Source organism: Raphanus sativus, chromosome 2, assembly GCF_000801105.2.
Source record: "Raphanus sativus cultivar WK10039 chromosome 2, ASM80110v3, whole genome shotgun sequence".
NCBI lineage: Eukaryota > Viridiplantae > Streptophyta > Magnoliopsida > Brassicales > Brassicaceae > Raphanus > Raphanus sativus.
In genome coordinates, this window is record NC_079512.1 from 34,099,324 (window position 1) to 34,115,930 (window position 16,607).

The window sequence follows — 16,607 nt, forward strand, 5'->3', positions numbered from 1 at the left end:
GTTGGATTGTTAATTCGAGCAGATAGCAAATCGAGTCTTAGCAAAACAATTTTTCTAAACGATTTTCTAAAACACGATCTTTAAAAAAAATCTAACTTTAGTGTTTAAAAATTAGCTTAGGCATCCAGCTAATAAATAGTCTCTTATAAAATGCTTAATTACCCCATATCAATTTCTTATGAAAACTCTGTTCAAAAAAAAAAAAATTTCTTATGAAAATAGTTATCAAAGCTTAAAAATTGTCTTTAAATTCCCAATTCTTCCGAACTATTGTTACGATTTTCAATTATCAAATTTAATGATCCACTGAAATTAAATACAAATCGTCAGAAAAATAGATAAGCAAGATACATTTTTAGTTGCTAGAGCACATTTATACTATTAAAAGAAAAGCAGTTTTGAAAAGTCGACTTATACAAGTTGTTTTGGACCCTTTTATTTTTTTGTCCAACCTATTACATATAACAAAATCTTATAACTAACCTCTTTTATAGCAATTTAATAAGATTCTCCTTCATTTAAATAAAGCCTATTACTGTTATTGACTTTAAATGTTACTATAATTTAAACCGTTGACTTCTAACATTTTAAATATGTGCGTAAGAAATATTTGTATAAACCTAATGTTTATATAATTTTTTTGTATCGAATGATGGTGTGAAATTAATTTAAAACAACATTATATCTCATCTATACTATTAAAAGGAAATCACTACCAAAAATTTTACTTAAAAAAATTGTTGAATCCTTTCACTAACTAATTATTTTTCGTCTAACTATTTGAAAAATTGATTTGCGGATGCGGGTTATGAGTTTTTTTATGCAGGCTTAGTATGAGTTGGTGGATTTTGGATCGCGGCTATCCGTCGATCCGCAAATTATTTTTAAAAAATAAAAATTTAAAAGTAAATACTTTTTTAAATACAAGAATTTAAAAATAATAATTTAAAATTTAAGTCACGTATAATTTTTTATTATAAATATACTTTTATAGTAATTAAATTAAATAATAATTTTTAAAATATGTATATAACCCACGGATAACCACAAAATTAAATGGAACGGATGCATGTACAATATTATTTGTTTGTAGGTTGTGCGGATCATATTTTTAACCAAAACAAAATTGAAAGTCCACGGGTTGGCGGGTCAGCGGGGCGAGTTCGACCCGCAATTCAACCTTAACCGTGCGTATACCGGATCAATTTTTAAATTACAATATATTTTAATCTAAATTTATACACAAATATGATTACAAAAATACAAATATAATAAAAAAGAACAAATAAAAAAAAAAAATTAAAATAAAAGAATATACCCGCCCTTTTAAAGACGGGTCAAAATCTAGTTATTTTCTTATAATTACAATACCATAAGCTTTATAGCTAAATAAGACAGTTGCTCAAAAAAAAGCTAAATAAGACAAATATACAAAATATAAGATTGTAACTATTCTTTCTATTTGAATTTATTTGGTGTTTAAGACTTTATTTTGTTTCATAAAAGTAATATTTGTTGTTCTGTATAAAAGTTTAATGTTATTTGAGATTTGTGACTAATCACAAAATATCATTTTATTTGTTGAATTAGTTATATTTAACGATTTTTTAAACTGACTAACATAAAAAAATTTTTTAGTCCTTGTGTTTTATATTATATGTCGTTTTATCTTTTAAATTTTGTTTTATCATTAGCGGAAATTTCAATTCTACCACAATTTTAATACCGTTTTCAAATTTACCATTAATTTCATAAATATCCTTAATTTGTAATAAAATAACAGTAAGTTTTTTTTTTGGAACAAAATATCAGTAAGTTAATTTTTCAAATATTTATAGAATATATATAAACCTAATCTTAGCACCTTAATACTAAACTCTAAAAAATAATTACTAAAATTTTAACTCAAATGTTAGTATATTTTTGATTGATGGTATTTTTGAAAAGTGGTACTTAACTTGTGGTGTTTATAATAATTTATTTTTATTATAAGCATCATTTTACATTCTAAGGTAAATATTAAATATTAAATATTTTTTAGTTTTTAGTTTATTTTTAGTTTTTACCTTTTATTTTTATTCTTAGTTTATTAATTAATAAAATCAATTAAAATTAAATATATATTAAATAGATATAAAATAAAATTTTGATTATGTTGTAATACATGTGCAAAAAAATTTAAACGATGATTATAATAAAACGGAGGAAGCATGTTTTATTAAATTTGTATACCAAGTAAAATAAAACTGAGGTAGTATATAAGAACAGCCACAATAAATAGATAGTAACAACAAAATAATCAAGAGAGAGAATTTCAAGTTTTCAACGCCCTCTCTTATCATCCGTACATATCCTACATTTCAATCTTCAACTCTCTCTCTCTCTCTCTCTCTCTCTCCAATATCTTTATTGTATATAAGTAGGATATATTTTCAACTAAGTTATAACACATCTTCAAATCATTAACCTCTCTGGCTCTCTCTCTCTCTCCCCCTTAGCTCTCTCGATTTGTAGGTTCTTCTTTGTGTATATAAATAGATATATGCACATACACATAGGAAGATATGATGGGCTACGAGCAGATGAATCAGATGACAATGAAGACAACGACGATGATGAAGAATTTCAATAAGGTGGGACCAATCAGTACTCCACACAAGAAAACAATGAGGAGAAGTGTGTCGGCCATTGATGGTGGTGCGACCGCTGCGGCAGCTGGAGAAGGAGATCGCGGCCAGAATCTCGAGACTCTCGATCTTAGCGGCATGTCCTTGGCTTCCCTCCCAGCATCTTCTATCAACTTAGCTTCCATCTCGAAACTCGATCTCTCCAATAACAATATTCAGGTATATATACACACATATATATTGGATCATATCTACTTTTCATCAATCGTAGTTACTCAGTTTTGACTAAAAATTCATGGAAAATAATATTTTTTAATGATGAAAATAGACATTTCTGTCACTATTTAAAAACTAAAACCTATATAAACCTAAATAAATGTTCTTTATATAAAAAAATAATAAGAGTTTGAATTCTAATAAAAAGAGGTGGTCTTTTCATAATTCGCTTACAAAATTTTTACTAACGATACTATATTTGGTTAGCAACTAAAATACGTGAGAATAATATAGTTCTTCAGCCGAAAGGCACGAAAAAATAATGTTGGTGTACTAGTATTCGTTGAGGCTCGATTATTTTCTTGTTTTGTTTATAGAGACCCGGGTGGAGAGGTTAACAAACACTACCATATAACAATTTGTTGGTGGCTTTGTTCTAGTTAAATGAATTTTATTTATAAGTGGTGGGCGGTCTAATTAAATTAAAAAGATCGTTGCTTTTTTTTTTCATCTAAAAGTTTTATTATTTAAAAGAACCAAGTCCAACCGACTACAAACTGAAACCCAAAGAACAGGTTCAAACCAAAAACTAAGAAAACAACAAAGCCCACAGCAGGCCACGTTAACCAAACGTGTTGAAACCTCGACAATGAGAACAACACGTGTCACATAACTCTAATCTTTTCCACCGCCGACGAAACCAAAGGGCGTTTCGCCGGAACTCCACCGGAATCTACTGCATCTTCCACGGCTGTGCTCCTTGAGCGGAGAGCTTCTAAGCGACCATCATCGCAATCTCATCCAGAGCCACCAAACCACCAAACCAGATTGAAGATGTCTCGAACTCCCTTCCCGATCAACTTCCTCGCCGCGACTTCAAATTCAGAGAGCATCATCGAACTGTTCTAGATCTCACCAAACCGTCACCCCGAAAAGTCTGATCAACTGTAACCAAGAAACCAGATCCTACCCACACCGATTGGGAATCTAAGGCCGGAGACGCAAGGCTGTAAAAATCTCTACTTCCCGGAGTCAGAACCGGCGATGATCAAACTGAAGAAGCTTCGTCACTCCAGAGTCAAAAATGAAGGAGAAAATCGATTACTCTCCTTCCGTGATCCACATGCAAAACGAAAATAAAGCTAGAAAAACAAATAACCGGACCGATGGTGGCTGAAGGAGCCTACCCGTCGGCCGGAGAAACCAGAGGTGGTGGTGTTTTGTTTCTTCTTTCTAGAGAGAAGACAGAGCGTTAGGAGAAAGAATCAGAGCTTTTTAAAAAAAAAGATCGTTGCTAAGTTTGCTAACTACGAAATAAAGAAATGATAAAGATCGTAGATTTAATCCCTGCATATGCATGATTCGTTGTATTCCTTAATTTGTGGGTTTTGTCATTTTCTGTTTGATTTCATGAAAATAAAAATAAATGTCTATTATGTATAACAAAACAAAAGGTTTGCGGATTAAACAGATTTTACCAAAAGTAGCACACAACAAAGCAAAATACCCCAGAAATATTTAAATCATCTTGGCATTGTGCACATTAAATTTCTTAGCCTATTTGCTTACGTCAACTCGAACCTTAGAAAGCATATTTGTTTGTTTTATTATTTACTCAACGTCTGGGTGTATAAGCAGTTGATCCACAAGTGTCCATTTTTCTTAAGATAAGTACTCGTGTTCTCGTTACATAATTGTTATACATAAGATATATAACATAAATGGACAGCATCAATTATTCGGAAATATGATACTGATTTACTAACATTTCTTGTGTCATTGACTCTCTGCGGTATTGAAACTGTCTTCTTCCGGGAGGCGGGAGCAATTTTGTCTAAGATAAGATACGATCGATAAATACTAGTTACCGAAAGATTTATCTAATATTTAAATAACAGAACACCACTGATGAAAAGAACATAACATCAGTTTTTTTTTGAGAAAAAATTAAAAATAAAATAACATCAGTTTTAACTTCTAACTTTCTCTCTTTTTTTGTTTAGTAGTTTTATATATCTTCGAGTACAAGAGAAATTAATGTTAGTAACAAAGAATACTAAAACAGTGAAAGAAAATTGAAAATTTTATTATTTACGGTTTATTTCGTTGCATATTTCCAGAGTACAAAACAGCATGTAGAAATGATTATAGTATTCCTTTCACCTTTTAATAAATAACGTTTTAAGTAATTTTTTTTGTTTTAGATTAGATGAAGTTTTCAACTTTTAATTTGAACTTTACTAAATCTTATACTTTAAAACTAGCTTTTCTATTGGTTGGATTTTTTACATAAGTGGTTAATAAAAGATTGTTTAGAAAAATATAAAATAAAATATATTTTTTAATTTGTGTACACAAACTCAAAAATGGAAAGTACTTGTTTTATACGACTTAAAACTCTGTAACACTCATTTATCTAGTTTCTCATACAGCAAATTCCGGAGTCTCTAGTAGCGAGAATGTTAAACTTGTGGGCATTGGATTTGCACTCCAATCAGCTCAAAACGCTCCCAAACTCCATTGGATGTCTTTCCAAGCTTAAGATTCTTAATGTCTCTGGAAACAACCTACAAGCTCTCCCCAAAACTATCGAAGATTGCAGGTACTTAAGATCCTTTCCCCGCATCCATTTCTCTTATTATCTATATCCATATGTACTAAAAACGCAACAAAACGCAGATCGCTGGAAGAGCTGAACGCCAACTTCAACGAGCTGACACTGCTTCCAGATACGATAGGGTTCGAGCTAACGAATTTGACAAAGCTCTCCGTCAATTCAAACAAGCTTGTCCTGTTACCAAGCTCCCTTGGCCACTTAACGTCGCTACGTGTGCTTGACGCGCGGCTTAACTGCCTCGTATCGCTCCCTGAGGATCTAGAGAACCTCGTGAACCTTCAGGTCCTTAACGTTAGCCAGAACTTCCAGCACTTGAAGACGTTACCTTACTCCGTTGGGTTATTGATATCTCTAGTGGAGCTTGACGTTAGTTATAACGGGATTAGGGTTTTACCGGACTCCATCGGCTGTCTTCGCCGGATTCAGAAGCTCTCCGTCGAGGGTAATCCCCTCGTCTCCCCACCTTTTGAAGTGGTATGCACAATTTATCTTACTTTGTTTATTTTGTTCTTTTTGACTATAGTAAAAAGAAACGTTTTATGTTATTTAAAAACATGCATGATCTATTTAAGAGTCCATATTTAATAAAAATGCAATCAGCAGAAAATAATATAATACAGAACTTAGCTTGCTTCACAAGCATTACTTTCTGTAGTGTGTAAGCAAACGCAAGTATGATATTTGTTTGAAACTAACTAACATTTGGAAATAATTTTTGTTAGGTCTTCATGCTAATTAAGATAATCCGTTTAATGCACTACGGAATTAATTAATTAACATTACAAAGAAACTTGAGCAAGAGAAGTGAATAGTGAACAATGAATAGTGACTACTAATAAAATTTGTAATATAGTTTATGCATGTTTCATGATCTGACGCAACAGGTGGAACATGGTTTGGAAGCAGTGAAGCAGTACATGAGCGAGAAGATGACCGAGTCTAATAACAAAACTCCGACGAAGAAAAAGTTGTGGGGCATTGGTAAGATGGTCAAGTACAAGACCTTTCACGGCTTTAGCTCATCTCCGGGAAGGTCTCCAGGAAGGAGAACCGGCGGTGACCGCCATAGAGAGGAGAGGGAAGGCTTCATCAACGTCTCCGACTACCGCCAAATCGACGGACTAGCTTCCCCGAGACACGTGTCCCTCTTCAACCCGCGTCGCCTCTTGTCTCCATTATCCACGTTTTTCTCTCCTCCAAGGTATTAGCTACGGTTACGTCTGTGTTCTCTTATCTTCACCAAACCGTTTTCACATGTCTTTTTTGTTTTGTTTTGCATGAAACGTTGTTTCCTTTGTATCTATTTTTTTGCATGTAGGGTTCTTTTTCTATGTATCACATAGACTTTTGGGTGGCTTTTGTGGCTGTGTCTTGGTTCAGTTTTGTTGAACACATTTGTAAATTATGACATAGACTTGTAGCGTGTAGATTGATTCATGTTTGTATGTAATAATAATGTAAGATTGATAGCATTTTGAAACTATCAGCCGTCTTCGCACTCGCAGTATCTTCCCCACCTAGGCCCGAGTTGTCTGTGAAAACAAATATGGGCCTAGATGAGACATTTGGTTTGAGCAAATCCTTTTACCACCAAGCTATATTTTCTATATCCACTAGAAGAGACCTTCGAAAGACATTTACGAGATGTTATATGCCTTGTGAGAAAGTTATTTTGGATAGAGAGTAAAATATGTTTTCATTTTCATATGCAAAGTATTGAAAAGTACTTGGATAGATAATAAATATTAAATGTCTAGGTCTTAATGTATACTAGATCATGACCCGCTCGACCGAGCAGGAGTCAATTTTCTTTTTTATCTTTGTTTTTACTAAATGTTATATATGATCGCAATCTGTATTAATATAAAATTTTGATAAATAACAATGTGTATTAATGTGTTTAAATAAGCAATGTGTTTAATTACTAAATCTGATTTTTAAATTTTATGATAACGTAAAGTAGATTTTTTATATTATTTAAAATATATAGTGCTATATATTTTGTATTTTCAACATTTATCATACAAAACTTACATTGGGGTATTATTTATATGAAAATATGTGTAACATAATATATTTATATATTATATAAACATATGCACATCCGCACTGGTTTTATTTTTAAAATGTATTCTATATTGTTTAGTTTTATGTAGTATCGAGTTTGTATAATTCAATTTTGTGTTTAAAGAACAATATCAAAACTGTCTTTTGTATATAAAAATAACACTTTGCAAGCGCGAGTTGTGTTTTTTTATTGTAACACAAAATTTTATATAAAACTTATGTTTTTTGTACATTACGAAATTTAATTTTTTAAATAATTATTACGTAATTTCAAAGTGAAGTTTATCTCTAAAGTCTAATATATTTTGTGTGTAATGGTTCAAAGCATTTTCGATATATATTATATTTCAGTTTGGTTTGTTTTTAGTATTATTGTATAAGTATAATACTATACAATATTAGTATTTTCTATACAATATATGAAGCTATGTGTTATTTGTTTTAGAAAGTAGATTAGGCCTAACGTAGTTATAAGAATAGTCATATCTTTATGTATATGTCTATGACTTATCTACCTAATGTTATTAGTACTAATAAAATTAATATGGCCAATGAAAATATATTGATCAATTTAAAATGAATTGTATAGGGTAATTATAGTATAATTAATATTTTTAGTATTCTTAGTATATATCTTATCTAAATCGACATGTAATAAATGTAAAAATCATATATAGAATATAGACAAAAAGAAGAACTGTATTTAAGGAAATACATCAATGCAAAGTTAGACTATGGTACGTATTATATATAAAGAATGAGACATTTAATTTAAATATATGAGGTCCACTTTTAAAAATCTACCTAGAAAAAGTTGTAATGTTCATAAGATAGATTGTAAATTTTGTAACCATATTACAAATTAGCCCGGGAGGAAAAATACAAAGGGCGTTTAAGCGTTTAAGACAAAGAGCTTAACACATAACATAAGCTACAACATGTCATATGATTTGATCATACCTTGTTAGTTAAAAATAATTTTAGCACAAATTATAATTATTTTCTTTGAGAGACCCATATTCATTGATAAAAATAAGAAAAAGGACCCTCTGGTTCAGTTCAAGGGTTTGCTCTTGAATTTCCTCTGAGGCTTCAAATCAACAACCACCACAGTTATGTTGTCTTTGCTTCCTCTCTGTAAAGCTAGCTTTGACAAGTACTCAGCCGCGGACATCGCCGCCGGATCTTTCCCTTCCCCTCTCCTCTCATCCGTGTGCAACGACGCATCTCCAGCCACAGCGTTCTTCTTGTGCCACAAGAGAATACGCTTACGCGCCATCTCACACGCTTCCTCATCCGTCATTACATCCCAAACACCGTCACTCGCTAGAATCAGACAGTCATCTTCTTTAACTCTCCTAACAGCCGTCACTTCCGGATCAGGAATGATCGATGGTTTCAAGTACCTATCCCCTGTCAGTCCAACACAACATATATTTTGTAAGAAAAAAAAGTTTCTATTTCAAGAACCATTTGATTCTTTTAGTTAGTAACACAAGAAAGCTTACCAATGGATCTTGACATGGCGAGAACACCGAACACACGAGCTCCGTTCCACCGGATCACTTTCCCTCCGGCGGCTTCAATCCTCGCCGCTTCATCTTCTCTATCCGGCTACACACATTATATACAAAAACATACATACATCAGTAATCTTCAAATCCAACATCTTGACACAAACCAAACCTAACTAAAGAGATCCAAACTTGTTATGTCGGAAAATAGCTTACCTTATGGTCAGTGGACAACGGAAGCGCAGTTTTGCCACGACAAAGAACAGCTCTAGAGTCACCGCAGTTCGCGACAAAGATATGACTCGGGAAGACAACCGCGACGACCGACGTTGACCCAACGGTCTCCGGCGCGACCGTCTCAACCTCCGAGTCAACGCGGAGAAACGAGTTGAACAAAGCCTTCTTCCACTTCTCCTGCCACGTGTCGCCATCGCAGAGCATCGGCTTTTCCTTAGCAATCTCCTCCGCTAAAGCCAAATGCATCCTCTCTCTACAATAGTTCGCTACCTACACAACACACACAAATTAAAACCTCAGCTTTTTTTCTTTTCTGCAATCACTTTGTCAGATCGAATCTGAACCGATTGATGTTTACCTGAGAACCGCCGTGGCCGTCGTAGACACCGAAGAAATGAGCGGTCGTCTGAGGATTGAACCGACCATCTAGCATCGAGTTGGTCGGAGATTGAAGGAACCTCGGTATCGTGGAGACAGCATCTTCCATCTCCGGTCTTCTCCCGCAGATCGAAGTCGAACCGTACAAAGGCACGCTCTTGAACTCGAACAGACTCCTGCTCTCTGTTCTGCTTATCATCTTCTTCTTCTCAACCGTCGGTCTCTCATCTGAGCCGTTGATCTCTTCTCCGGCGACTATCTCCGATGATGATGACTCCTTCTTCATGTTTAAGTTAGGTGAGTTGATCCGAGAGGTCAAAACTTTCCTAGACTGAGAAACAGAGCACGAGCCGTTCTCTGAGTATTGGCCGTTGCAGTAGCCTTTACCCAGCATGATCCCTGCTAACTCCATCTGCTGAGTTTCAGGGAACGGCATGAAAGGCATAGCGACGGTTGGTGATACTTCCTCCATTGATGCTCTGTTTTTTTTTTTTTTGAATTTTTTTTTTGTAAAAGGTTTGAGCTTTTTTTTGTTGTTGTTGGTTGTAAAGATTGGTTGTTGATCTATTAATGGAACAAAAAACGAAAATTCGACAGATTTCTACAGGGAAAAATTTAAGAGATCAACTTTATTAGAAGGTATGGAGACAAGATTCTCATGATACACCGAAACTTTCCCGGGAAATATTTATCAGGGTTTCCTGGATTGTGGGTAATTCGTTACAGCCTCTTAAAGATTGTGTATCTCTCTCTTTCTCTTTCTTCAATTAATTTTTCCAGCTAGAACTGTTTGTAGATTCAACTACCCAGAAGTTGAAAGAAGACTCTCTTTTCTTCTTTGTTCACAGATAAAAGGAGAACGAAAGGAGAGAGGAGATAGGTAATGCAGAGGCAAGAATCCCTTCAAATCTGCTATTTGTGTTATTACTTAAATAGATATTATTTACTATTATTTATTTTATTATGTTATAGAACTTCTGTTTTTAATAATTTTATTGTTTTTGTAATAAGGGGAGATGTTTCGTTCTTGAGATTTTAAAATCAGAAAAAGACACCTGCTTTTCCAACTTTTCTGTCTTCAATAATTTTTTTGTATTTTTTCTTTGCTCGGCTTTTTTTCGCTTTTAACAACTTTTTACAAAGTGTTACAAAAGAAATGTAACTTTATACAAACAAATGTTGAATCATCAATAATCTTATACCAAATCATTTTTTGGTCAAACGAAATATGTTTAGCTTTTCTTAACTTTAGTTAGGTCATCGGTTTAATGAATTCAACGGAGTTTTATTAGACGAGTTTAACTAATAGACATACGTGTCACATTCGGATTTTAAGTCGCAATTTACAAAATATTTATTTGTGATTAACAGACTTTATTAGTAACTTCAGACCATTGAACTTAAAACATACTCATGTACCATTTAGATTAAAAGAAAAACAATAGATCTTCTGTCATTTTCAGTACATAAGAATAATATTCTATCAATATAAATAAGATAAGAAAAGAATTGGATGTTCTTATATTCTGTAAAAATGGAAGACAACCTGTATAATATCTAAATAGTTATAATTTAATGGGAATCATTAGTCAAATAATCTAAAACTATACATCTTAGAAACTATTTTTGGTCAAACCTAAAACCTAAAGCATTGTTTGTATGTTGATGTTAGCATAGGAAGATACAAACCACCAAAACCTAGATTATTCATCTTATTTTCTAGAAAAATATCATAAACCCATGAATGGTTATGCAGATCCTGAAAGAGAATTGGTATTTTCCTGAGAATATCAAGAGAAGAGAATTGCAATTATAATTTTACAGCCATACATTAAAATCTACGTGCATTCATTTTTTTTTTGAGTTTTTTTTTTCCACGACATGTTGTTCTTGTCGCAATACAGAAAATAAAAACATGATTCCGACTGAACATCATGGACATAATTGAGCAATGAACCGAGAACATGAGAGAATCCGTCAATATTTAAGACTATAAATTTAAGAAAATAAATGTGAATATTAATGGGTCCCATGTTTAACAGAAATCGGTCGATGAGGGACACGTATAGAAAGAAAAGTCCGGTTTTGGTGAACGAGAGGGGGTTACGTGTACGGTTAAAGATGTGTTAGTTGGGTGGCGGGAGAGATGAGAGAAGGAAAGGTTCATTGCACCACTGACAAAGACAGACCTTTTGATTCCGTAAATATCTTGTCTTTCTCTTGTTATTTATTTTCCCATCTTCTTGGTTCTTAATATCTCAAATAAATAAATATTATATTGGTTGTCAGGAGAACGTTACTATAGTCTATAACAATTTTACCAAGTTCCATATGTTTTTTTTTTTTGCAACTTACCAAGTTCCATATGTTGTATGCCACTTGTGTTGTCTCTGGATAATGTGTAAATGTAAATGATATGTTATCGTAAAAGGAAATGTGAAAGTTGGTTCTGGATGATAGGCAACAGACAAAATACCTGAGACACCTCAGATTCAATGAACCAATCATTTACTATTTATAGTAAATATAATAAAATGAGAAGAAATGGGCAATAAAACATGGATTGTGGATATTTTGGTTAATGTTTGCTTATTTTCTTTTGAACTTAATGTTTGCTTATTTATGTTAATCTTTTAGCTTTGCTTGCGGGCAACGTGATCAAGGGAAGCAGTAGGGTTGTTCAACTCGTAATTAAAACCTAACTAAATCAAAGAGTGGTACTACTACTGTATATATCATTAATAAGTTATATATGTTCGTCATAATTTAAATTAAATTAAGGAATAATGTGGTGTTTTATCACATCCAGTGCCTCCCATTTTCTGGGTGAAACAGACTATTCTATTCTTTTTTCTTTCGGTGAAACAGACTATTCTATTCTTTTGATATGGAACATACTCTTCTTGTCTCCATTAACAACAGAAAAGCTTGTTTTATTTTCAACTCTTCAGTGTATTTTTCTTGAGGCCACAAACTCATGTGACACCATCACAAAGAAACTGGAACACATTCGGAGTAGTGTTTCTGTGAGCATCAATTCATCTCAATTATTATGATGTGTTTATTCAGAGAATCATTACGTATTATGATCTAAGTATTAACTACGAATCACTGTGTACCAATTATGCTAGTGTTAACCATTCCTGCATGCGGTCGATTACCATATAGAAATTTTGAGAACTTGGAGAGATATATTATTTCCTATGTTGAAATTCATCACAGCTACTACATGTGTCTTTCATAATTAGATTTAGTAGAAAGTAACGTTAGGAGACTTCTACCATTGGCATAAGAACACAGGCGGCAAAAAAAGATAGCCTGCCATTAATTCTAGATTGGAAATAATCAAGGGAAATTTGTGCACCAAATACAATCTCCAACAAGAAACCGTACAGAGATCAAAGATATGGAGCAAAGTGAGATCATAGGATCTTAATCATGTGTAGATGATAGAGAAATATCGAAATGGAAGGGACTTATGTTGACTTTCATATTTTTAATGATGCTAGGTTGAGGATCCGACAACGGAGAGCCGGCTTGTCGGAGAGCAAAACATGTCGGGAGGTTTGTAGCGGGACAGGTGACTCGCCGGAAAGGGATCGGAGACGGGAACCGAATACTCCCGTCAACGTTGCCGATCTAGTGATTCCGCCGCAAAGCCGTGAACCTTGTATTCGCCGGCGTTAGTGTTAGGGTTCTCCGCTCGCCGGTCAATCGCCAAGATCCGATTTCTTTTTTCCGGCGATGCACTAGTTTTTTTTCCGATTTGCCTCTTTTGTAACTGTAGCCCAATTGTAACAGGCCAAGGCCTTGCCCATTTTCTGTGGAGGCCCATTTTCAGTAAATATTAATATAAGTTATTAGAAAGAAAAAAAGAGATTTGTTTTTAATTTCTAAATGTTTTGTTGATATAAGAACAGAGGCAACACTCTGGATAGTCATAGACTTATACATTACACCGGTAAACCGTAAACAAGCGCCAGAGAAACAACATGAACTTGTTGAAGAATTGTGTCTTGGTTACTTCACGTAGGGAAAGTTTATCGGTGACAGGTTTATACACAGTTTTTACTCTTGTCTTCATAATGTGTGAAACAGTTTTACTTGGTTGAGACGGTCAAAAATTTTGGGATAGAGGGAGCAGAAGAATTCCTCTTAGACCCCAAAAATGGAGTCACAAAGGTGAGATGTCTGAATCATGTGATCATTAGTGTTTATTCTATATAGGATAATAGTTAATGATCTCATCTAGTCTTTTATATAATGAAAGGTGAAAGAAGAGCTGGCAATTCACAAAATATCACTGGAGTACCACATTACATTGTAAGTATTTGCACTATAGATCGATTGCCTTTATAAGATCATGGCAAAGCTCTAGTTACAACAGACTGTGCCATTTTTAATGTGTTCTCAGTCTTCAAGTCTTGTGTCTCTACTTTGTATTGTTTGGTCAGATCAATGTGAAGGTGAAGCTGGGTGGTGCACAACCTCCTGAGACATTCAAGAGTACGTTTGAAGCGGCCTCAGCTTGAAACACAAACAGTTAACTCAAGAGTTGTTGAAGTTTTAAGTCTAAGGAGATCGACTGTTTATGTTGTTTTAAGTTAATGACTTCTCAAGAAGAAGTTGGTGTAATAAATTACTAATACAGATTTGTTCTGTTGAATGGTTTGTCTAATAATTTAGAGAAGTTGATTTCAACCATTCTTCTTCTTACTCTGATCTCAGAAGAGCTCATTCTCTCATTAAACAACTGCCAAAAGAAATCATGTTCTAGATAACAAATTGTTGAAGGATTCAAACTATTTTCATTCCAGTCACTGGCTTGCTTATAAATGTATATAGATATGAGACTATAAAATTAAGAGACATCACATATTCTCATATTTACTGTTAAAGGCATCTGAATGACATAAAATTATTAAAAAGGACTGATCAAAGGAGTCAAATTAAGAAACGCATAAAAAACAATGAAAATGTCTGCATGTAGCTTATTTAGTCACCCCTCTTTCTCTTTTGACTCAACTTCAGAATTTGAACTAAACTTGGAACATAATCATAAAAAACATCTATGGCTTCTCCATTCACTTGTTTGACTTCCTTATCCTCCCCAACAACGTATACCCTCCCTGATTCTTTCAATTTCTCATCCTCCTCCCCAAGAACGCGTTCGAACCCTGGCAGGTCTGGAATAAATAATCTCTCACAACACAAGAAGACTTTCTTCTCATCGTCGAACAAAAGACTTACGCCATTTACCAACCAATCACGTTTCCGTTTATCCATTGTGAAGACCTTGTTCCACTCATCAATCTTATTTGTTACCCATATCTCTCTCCTCATCGTATCTGAGGGTAGTAATAGCACCGAAAGTTTCTCTTCTCCAACAACTGATAGAGAAATAGTCGAAATACCAAATCTAAAATAGGGAAGACGCATACGTACTCCAAATCTCTCCTGTGTATAATCAAAACTGACTATAACCATGGCTCTCTCTTTTTTATCCCAAGAAACCCAATTCGTTTTTCCCCTCCATGACACGCCGTCCGAATACCTAGTTTTGTAGTCATTAGTGACGTCTAGAATCCTCCATGAATTACATCCAAACTCATAGATTTCGAATCTTGCCTTGTCCTCATATGTATCGCATCTCAATATTTTGTAGCTAGTAATATTGTTGGATTTGATGTCTTGGTAGGATCCAAGAGTATAGGTGTCGCTCATCTTGTGACGATTACTGGGTTTGATCCACCTGGCTTGACGTGTACAAGGGTTACAAACCACTAGCCCAGTCTTTTTTTCGTTAGTGCATAATAATAAGCCGTCGCAGTGGAAGACTTCTGAAATTACGAATTGTTTATAAATATAAACAGGGTCGGTTAGTCTGATCTCATCTATGACCTCTATAGATGGGCATCCATTGACGCTCAACGAACAAATCTTCAATCTACCTAAAAACCCGAAGAGAACCTGAGACTGCTTTGGAGCTTTACGGAAGTGTTTCTCCGTGAATCCCTGGTCTTTCAATAAAGCGTTCCATCGTTTGCAAGTAGTTCGAAACCGTTTCAGAGATGCCGCCGGGACGCGAGAGAGTATCTCCTCTATCAAATCCTCAGGAAGGTCCGACATATGTATCATTGATCTCCTAAAGGAAGAAGGTGCCGCTGGCTTTGACTGCTCTTTAGGGTTTTGCGGTATACTTCACGTTTGCTTCCTTCTGACTCTAAATAAATATATTGAAAAATTATATTATTCTTATTTTTCTTTCTTTTTCTTTTCAGAATGTAAAATTATTATTCAACAAAAAAGGGCCTTTTTACAAGCCTTTTTATACCTTGTTAATGTGTAAATGTAAATGATATGTTATTGTAAAAGGAAATGTGAAAGTTGGTTAGACACCTCAGATTCAATGAACCAATCATCTACTATTTATAGTAAATATAATAAAATGAGAAGAAATGGGCAATAAAACATGGATTGTGAATATCTAATCTATTAATTTAGGAATTGTTTTTTTTCTACTATTTATAGTTGTCATTTAGATTTGAACTCTTTCATAGTTGTTAATAGAATATATCAAGCCTCCTATAAAATGTAACCTACCAACTTAAATTAAATCAAATCTTAACCGACATAGATAAATTAGACTTAACCAATAACATCTTTAAAATATTTTTGGTTATCTCTTAATATTATTAGATCATACAAAAGTGAACCACTCTTAAATCAACAAGTTCCAAGTCATTCCAAACATAAGAGAAAAAATGTCTAACTCACAAAATTATAACACCATTCAATTATATATACATTTAATAAAATATTATATATATGTCAGATATATATATATATATATATATAAATATTACACAAAAATATAAATAATATTATATACACATATATTAAAATTAAAATTTGAAAAATCAATTTCCGCCCTTCAGGACGGGTCAAAAT

General features: G+C 33.6%; 3 protein-coding genes across 4 annotated transcripts; 1 reads left to right on the forward strand and 2 right to left on the reverse strand.

The window, feature by feature from the left end:
* The first annotated feature begins 2,461 nt into the window (after window positions 1-2,461).
* Window positions 2,462-6,918, forward strand: LOC108835108 (plant intracellular Ras-group-related LRR protein 8-like). Of its 2 annotated transcripts, none has more exons than XM_056991786.1 (4): window positions 2,462-2,846; window positions 5,264-5,445; window positions 5,523-5,934; window positions 6,345-6,918. In XM_056991786.1, the coding sequence occupies exons 1-4, from the start codon at window positions 2,565-2,567 to the stop codon at window positions 6,666-6,668; spliced, it is 1,200 nt and encodes a 399-aa protein (XP_056847766.1). In that variant the 5' UTR covers window positions 2,462-2,564; the 3' UTR covers window positions 6,669-6,918. The 2 variants fall into 2 exon arrangements, with proteins under 2 accessions (XP_056847766.1, XP_056847769.1); XM_056991789.1 differs by having other exon boundaries at window positions 5,276-5,445; window positions 6,345-6,917.
* Window positions 6,919-8,332: 1,414 nt separating this feature from the next.
* On the reverse strand, window positions 8,333-10,652 carry LOC130508050 (protein phosphatase 2C 56). Its single transcript, XM_057003235.1, has 4 exons — window positions 9,637-10,652; window positions 9,258-9,548; window positions 9,036-9,141; window positions 8,333-8,940 (listed from the first exon to the last, which is right to left on the reverse strand). The coding sequence occupies exons 1-4, from the start codon at window positions 10,126-10,128 to the stop codon at window positions 8,582-8,584; spliced, it is 1,248 nt and encodes a 415-aa protein (XP_056859215.1). The 5' UTR covers window positions 10,129-10,652; the 3' UTR covers window positions 8,333-8,581.
* Window positions 10,653-14,651: 3,999 nt separating this feature from the next.
* LOC108839501 (probable F-box protein At5g47300) lies at window positions 14,652-15,785 on the reverse strand. Its single transcript, XM_018612256.2, has one exon. It carries the CDS (start codon window positions 15,783-15,785, stop codon window positions 14,652-14,654), a length of 1,134 nt encoding a protein of 377 aa, XP_018467758.1.
* Window positions 15,786-16,607: the final 822 nt, after the last annotated feature.

Coding starts and splice junctions, on each gene's coding strand:
- LOC108835108 (XM_056991786.1), top strand. CDS start 2,565: ATGATGGGCTACGAGCAGATGAATCAGATGACAATGAAGACAACGACG. Junction 2,847..5,263: donor TCTCCAATAACAATATTCAG/GTATATATACAC, acceptor TCATTTATCTAG/TTTCTCATACAGCAAATTCC. Junction 5,935..6,344: donor TCTCCCCACCTTTTGAAGTG/GTATGCACAATT, acceptor CTGACGCAACAG/GTGGAACATGGTTTGGAAGC.
- LOC130508050 (XM_057003235.1), bottom strand. CDS start 10,128: ATGGAGGAAGTATCACCAACCGTCGCTATGCCTTTCATGCCGTTCCCT. Junction 9,142..9,257: donor CGTTGTCCACTGACCATAAG/GTAAGCTATTTT, acceptor TAATGTGTGTAG/CCGGATAGAGAAGATGAAGC. Junction 8,941..9,035: donor CGCCATGTCAAGATCCATTG/GTAAGCTTTCTT, acceptor TTGGACTGACAG/GGGATAGGTACTTGAAACCA.
- LOC108839501 (XM_018612256.2), bottom strand. CDS start 15,785: ATGTCGGACCTTCCTGAGGATTTGATAGAGGAGATACTCTCTCGCGTC.